General features: G+C 36.3%; 1 protein-coding gene across 2 annotated transcripts in view; it reads left to right on the top strand.

Annotated features, from left to right (window-relative positions):
- The window catches only part of LOC108687612 (RNA-binding protein Musashi homolog Rbp6), a 453,571-nt gene extending 448,143 nt beyond the window's left edge, over positions 1 to 5,428 (top strand). For both annotated transcript variants that reach the window (XM_018193468.1, XM_018193469.1), the window contains 3 exons: positions 3,288 to 3,565; positions 4,785 to 4,849; positions 5,325 to 5,428. In XM_018193468.1, the coding sequence (XP_018048957.1) occupies positions 3,288 to 3,565; positions 4,785 to 4,826 (320 nt within the window). In that variant the 3' untranslated portion in view covers positions 4,827 to 4,849; positions 5,325 to 5,428. The remainder of the gene's footprint in view (positions 1 to 3,287; positions 3,566 to 4,784; positions 4,850 to 5,324) is intronic.
- The last annotated feature ends 1,921 nt before the right edge of the window (positions 5,429 to 7,349 follow it).

Raw genomic sequence — 7,349 nt, forward strand, 5'->3', positions numbered from 1 at the left:
GAATATCAATAAAGTAAGTGAGATCTTATCGCTTATTCTGCCAGATAATAAAAGCAGAGACGAATAATTTTTCAGTTTAAACTTCTTATTTCTTTATATACCTTCCTTCAGCTCGTTATAAAATAACGTTATAAAATAACGTCATTTCCTAAAGAAAAATATTATTGAATCCTAAACAAATACCGTCTCATTACTTTTCATCTCTCTATTATCACGCGATCATCACTTCCTGTCGAATCGCGGAGATGAGATGCGGGAGAATGGAAGGAAAAGAAGCGATCAAGCGACATGCAGGCATTTCCCGAAGAGAAGCGCCACACATGCGAAGGCGCCGGGATGCCGGCAGCGAAATACGCCTGTGTAGTTCTTCTATTCTTTTTTTTTGTCGTACTCCTCATCTAGAATCTGCCCCCGATCTGCCCGCCGTCGCATCGTGCCGTCCGCAATCTTCTCTCAAATAAATCAAACTTTTGAATCACGCTCGTTCCTCTTCCGACCCCTACGATCCCTACGCGCCTTTCTCTCGCTATGGTACCAGCACAAAACTTTGTAACCGGTCGCCATTGTCAAGAGTTTAAAAGCTGAATGGATTTTTAGATTATACGCCGCGCCGGGGCGCGTTTTCGGTTTCTCGTGGCCCTGTCGTCACCGCATCGGTCTCTCTTTTCCTCGCCTGCCTCGAGACTCGAGAGAGTTTCAAATTCTTCGTGTACCGTCCGCTTACGATCTCTCTCTCTCTCTCTCTCTCTCTCTCTCTCTCTCTCTCTCTCTCTCTCTCCCTCTCTCTCTCTCTCTCTCTCTCTCTCTCTCTCTCTCTCTCTCTCTCTCCCTGTCTCCCTCTCTCTCTCTCTCTCTGCCCTCCTTACCGCACACATTCTCTTCTCTGTTATTTCTTTCGCTTTTTCTTCTTTTTTCTTGTTTTTTCCATCGCCTTTTTCTTCCTTCGCTTTCGTGACCGCCGTTAATCCGAAAGTACCGTATGACATTTACGCGAGCTCTTGCGCGCGAACAACGTGAGCGCGATATACGGAATTGCTCGAGTCAGATGCATTAATCTCCGCCGCTTCTTATTGGCTATCTGTCAGAGTTTTTACGAGTACTAAAGTTTCAGAATGCGGACGACACGCCGAGACACTGTTTTCCTGTGTGTGATACAGCTTCGAAAGTAGCGTAGAGTAGTTTCGCTATGATTTCGTTCCTTGTTACTTTTGTATGTACGGGAACGAAGGGCAGTTGTTGGCAGGGTTTAGAAAGAGAGTTTCGAACATTCTATAAACATAGTAATCGCATTAGTACTTAATCCTTGCTGTGCATTATGTATCAAATATCATTCGTTAACGTTAACAGAAAAAGCTCGCAGAAGTTACATATATTTCCCATGTCGTTTTATTGCACAAAATATTTCAGTTGCAAAAGCAGACAAAAGCATAATAAAAAATTAGAGGAAAGATTTATATTATTAGAAAAAACATTATTTAATGTACAATTATTTGTGAAAAATTAGCTCTAGATTATTGTTTATTGTATTGTTTATTAATTTATTAGATTAATATTATTTTCAATAATTAATATTATTTTTTTTTACCAACAATTGAATTTGATGCAAAAAAGAAAACAAGATTATTTTAAATTCTTTAAAAGAAATAGAAAATTGTTTTTGAATTTCCTTATTTTCGCTATAATTGACACGAGGAATATATATGAAATAATTTATTATTTCTATTTTAGTAATCCTCAGATTTATATATAAATTTATTCAATAACAAAAAATGCATGTGTTATTTAAAAAAAATATTGGTACAATTAAATGTTTAACTGATCTCCCAATGCTCCAAATTTCGTAATTATCTGCATCATAATATCGTCTCATATTTGATTTTTCCTCGTTGTAATTTCACGGGATCTTCGAGAGCTGAACGCGAAAGTGGGGTAAGTTTAGTTTTCGTCGCTTAGCTTTCTAATCGAACGATTGTCAATTTTTGCGTTTGACTTTTTAAGAGCACGAAGGAAAATCAATTTTCGTACGAACCAAACATTAGAACTGTAATCGTAGTCGAAAGCCTGTTGTATCTCGTAATTTTTCAAAGTCGATCGCCATCACTGTCTCGTGCGATTGCGTTGCTTGTCCCACGTGTTGTACAATATCATACATACATATACATATGCAAGGCGCTTTCTTATTATCTCTATCGTATGTAAAGGCTGTCTTGTAATGTGCTTCATGAGAGTCTTCTTTCATTTCTTCCTTTTCCAATGAAATTACGAGAAGATACTCGTCAAATGGACTCTATCCTTTTCCTTGTATTCAATGTGCGCAAACGAGATATGTCATCGATATAATGGTATCATTTACGTAATCATTTAAATGCGCAATCATTTAACATGTACAATCCTCGAAGAAAAAATGTAGACAAGAGATTGTCGTCGTTCATTTGTGCACGAATATGCGTGAGCTCGTTACAACGAACATCACATTATAGTGTGTATATATATATATGTGTGTGTGTGTTAAAGAACCTTATCTCTAATGAGATTTAACCTGCTAGAGCGTATCGTTATACAACTGAAATGAGTTTGATATTAGTAAGCGGAAAGCGACGAAAAAATTAAAAACTAGGAGCAAACGCCAACGGAGCAACGTGCCTCAAGGTACTTGCATGGAAGATTCCTAAAAAGGATAAGGCATGCAACATTCGTATCACTATCGCGGATAGAATGAAACAATCCGAATATACGTGTCCCACAATTGTCATTCAGATGTTTAATTGTTATTAAATATTTACATTACAATTACAGGATTGAAAATTAAACACGGTTTAATGATCATTTATTTAACGGTTACATAAAAGAGATGACATCTTTTTAAATTTTGTCCTCAACTACTCTGACACAGTCAAAGCCGAACCTTTATACATTGACTTTGTAAGAAAAATTACTTTTCTTTCAGATAATGAAAATAAATAAAAAACTGATATTAATGTAAAATGATAATGTTATTACAAGAATGATTAAACTGCAGTGGATTATATTGTATTATCCTGGGCCACAGTAATTGAGGATGTTTTAAAGAATAATTATTATTGGCATTTCTTAACAAAGTCTAAATTCAGAAGGAAATTTCCAAATGTCTTGGCGTTTTGCGGGTTTCACGAAAGGCGAGGAGGAGCTTCACTCGTGAGGCTTCTTCTCGTCTCAAGAGAGTCAAGAGATTCAACGACTCGGACATCAAGTCCGTTCAATCGGATAAGAAGGATAAGAGAGTGAAGATTGACGCGGGTTCGTTACAGTGATGAACAACTACCAGGCGGCCGCAGCACAGGCCGGGTTCCCGCCGGCGTCGCCGCACGCGGCCGGCGGCCACGGTGGGCCGCAGGGTCGGTCTTTCCCGGCGGCCAATTCACCGGGCCCGATTGACATGTACAGCTCGAGCGCCGCCGCCGCAGCAGCAGCCGCAGCCGCGGATTCCGCAGTCGCAAGCTACGTCCAGGCCGCAGCTAGCCCGCAGCCTCCCACGACCGCGTTCCCCGCGATCGCCGTATCCCGTGCCCCGCTCAACTACAGTCCCGTAAGTCCACTTAATGCTTCCCCTTTCTTCACCGGATCGGGCCCTTCCCGATAATAAGATGGAACGAAAGGATAAAAGAGGCCTAGTCGCATGTTCAAAAATATGATACTTCCGTATTTTATATATGAGCAGCAACCGTATCATGATTTACTCCCTTCTAATTTGTTCTATCGCTAACACAAGCTGCACGACAGCTCTTATTGCATCCACAACGAGTGAATTGTTCTCTTTTTCACAAGTTTCATTAATTGAATTTCATCAACTAAATAAAATTTTACATTTTAATTAACAGACGATGGCTTAAACTGAAAGATATCAGAGGAAGTAACAGTTGGAAACAATTATGAAAAAAAAGCTAATTAAAGAAAGTTTTTACATCGCATTTTAATTATAATAAATACAGAAAATCAAAGATATATTCTCGATATTTAAACATTTCTAGATATTTAAACAAATATTTGCGACTGTTAAAACAAACAAATTATCCAAATAAATTTGATGCAAAAATGTGAATTCATATTTTTTTTCTTTAAACGTTTATACCGCATGCAAAAATTTGAAATGAATTTTACACTAATGTAACAAAATATTGCAAAATTAAAGAATTATTTGACCCTCGATCAAACTCTTTATCGCTTCGTTCCATATTGCAATTTCATCAGCTTTATGCACTTATAACAAGCAAATGTGGAGATACAATATCTTCTTGCGAATATATATTATATTTAATGCAACCGGTTATCAATCTCACAAAAGAAGATTGCTTCTATATACATATTATATACGCTTTATACATTCTATATTCTGATTCTATATTTTCTGAATACATCTCTGGTCCGTCAGGTATAGTATGACAATTATTACTGGTTGACAATTATTACTATTGGCTTGTATCAAAAATAAATTTAATATTTATCTAATCTTCATTCTTTGCAATGTCAATATATTTAATATACCTAAGACTCTACCCATGTAACATCACTTCGCGTATTATCCTTTGCATTTTTGTCACTTATTATTATCTATATATATTATGGAATTTTGAGAAACAGCAAAAAGAAAAAAAGATTTTATAACCTCAAAGGTCAAGTACCGCAATTGCACGCTGCAATTTTAGATATGCAGGCAAACGTAAAGGTTTATCTTTATGCTCACCCTTGTGTAATAATCATTATTTTTATGGGAAGGTTGATGAGACCGATATATTGTATTGTTCCAGGGTCCTCTAATACCAGCGGCGTTCACTAATGGCTACCATTGAGCCTTGTTAAGACCTAATAACAGGTATGTGTGCCATCGACAGTATTTTGTCGAGTTGTATTTACGTTTTATGTCGAGATAAATTTATTAAGAACATTCTATTAATTATTACATGATTATTGGTGATTGCAAGAACGTTTATTAACTCTTTATAACATGCTAAATAGTTTAGTTTTTTCTCCATCTTACAAACTTTTGATATAATATTATCTTGGGATGGAAAACAATTCTATTTGAAATAATAACAAAAAAACACTGAACGATAAAATAACCCTATTTTTTTTAACGATTCGTATAAAAAAAAGACAATCCTTAATTTTTACACATTTAAAGACACTCATAAGATTCAGATATATCTTCAGATATATCCTTAGAAAGAAATTTTAGGTCCTTCTTTATTTTACGTCGGCTGTATGAGTCCATTTGAAATCAAAACTGATGGTCGCTTTTTTCAGAAGACAAATTTTAACTTGTTGAACTTTTAATTCTTTTTCGTCAGGATGGACGAGACGGCAGAACGCAGCACGGTCGCCTGATATAATAAGCAACACGGACGATTTGAGGCAGCTAAACAGTGGATGATCTCTGGACGAAAAAAATAACACGCCTACTATATAGATACAAAGATATAAATAATGATCAAAAGTTGCAATATAAAAAACGGATAATGTCGAACAGAAGGCAACTATTAAATAAGATTCAATCGATGCAACTTCGAAATCCGGATTGTAAATAACCGGATGTAATATTACGCGAATATGAAATAATGCATTAAGAAAGAATGTAGAGCATTAGTCGAATCCAGTTGGATGCAACTATAGATAGAGAAGAAAATTAATCCTGTTGATGAGTAAGGGAAAAAAACTGACGCGCAATGGGGAAGACGTCCAGAGTAGGCCAGAGGAAAAAGACGGAAGAAAAGCGACAGGAAGACCGACCGTCAGATAGAAACAGGAAGAGGTAACAACGCGCGCTGCAATAGGCTAATTATGGCCGAAACTGCGTATTGACGCCAGCCCGTTCTCCGACATTAATAAAAGAAATAATAATATAATAATAATAAATTAAATTAATATTATTAATTGCTAAATATTTAAGCGGTTAAGTCTAGAATATATATAAATAGTATATATATATATAAAGATATAAATATATATATACACATATATATATATATATATATATATATAAATATATAAATAATTGATAATTATTATAGACGGTAACATATGACCTCTAGTATTTAAGACAGTTAAAGAAACAGAAGAGATACCAACTCTCACGAATATTAATAATAATTATTAATTATTACATGATTATTGGCGATTGCAATTATTAATGAGCGCCATGCACCACGCGTGCCCACGTATATTATATAATGATAGGCATATACGCGCGTTCACATCTGGGAAAGACTTTGTTTCTGGACTTTCAAGTTTTAATCGTATGCGCGGGAAGGGTTGAAGAGTTTAACGATGACGCGGAGAAGAGAGAAAAGGAGAAGAGGGATGAAAGTAGATGAAAAAGTAGAGCGGATAAATCAAGCCAAATCCTTTTTGCTGTCCTTTCTCTACGTCTGTACATGCAAATTCAAGCTCCTTCTTCTCTTCCAACGTGCCTTTTCGCTGGCTAAATAGCGGAATGGTGCTTCTCTCCTGTCCTGTCGCAGTACTGCTTTCCCGGGTGCGCAACGAAATAATGCAGAAAGATGTAGCGGCGGGCGAGCGAGGGAGTTACATAGGCATGTTACATACTTGATGTCACGCTGTTAGCATTATTTGTGGGAAGATGGAAGAGAGACATGCGCGAGAGAGCTGCCGTCGAATTTCAGGCCGAGAGGCAAACGATGAGATGCGCAACATCGGAAGACTTTCAGAAAGAAGGAACAGTAGTGGATGATATTGTTAGGATCACAGAATAGTGGACGTTCTCTAGTTATATTTCACCGACGAAATCCGCTATTTTATATTCCAATAGATAACGTGACTGTTTGATGCACGCGTTTCTAGAAATATAATTCAAACTCAAGTTATTCATTGAGTCTATTCAAAACTTTATTATTTATTCAGCCATTATTAAGATACAATTATCTGATAATCTCGCACCGATGATTGCAATTCGCCGTACAGATATACGGTCATGAATACTCTTTAATGCCGAGATGCGACCGTGTTTTCTGATGATTACTGTGTGATGATTATGACTACAAACTTCAAAAGAATACTGTGTTTTATGACAATTTAAGTAGTTTTGAAAAGTTATAATTCCTTCATTATATTAGAAATACTTAAATTACATTACGACGAAGTCACTGAACAGTAATGTTCTTGCTTTTAAAATAGAAGAAAAATCAGAATGTAAATGACGATTTATACTACTCTGTAATTCTGACTAATACCGAACGTTCAAAATTCTATTTGGAGCTTCCGAAGGCGTTGGACAATGACAGTTATGACTTTAATCGGCCGCTGTATAGCTTTAAAACCGATTACGTGCAGTAACCCTCGTTATATATATATATATA

Source organism: Atta colombica, unplaced genomic scaffold (genome assembly GCF_001594045.1).
Source record: "Atta colombica isolate Treedump-2 unplaced genomic scaffold, Acol1.0 scaffold21, whole genome shotgun sequence".
Lineage (NCBI taxonomy): Eukaryota > Metazoa > Arthropoda > Insecta > Hymenoptera > Formicidae > Atta > Atta colombica.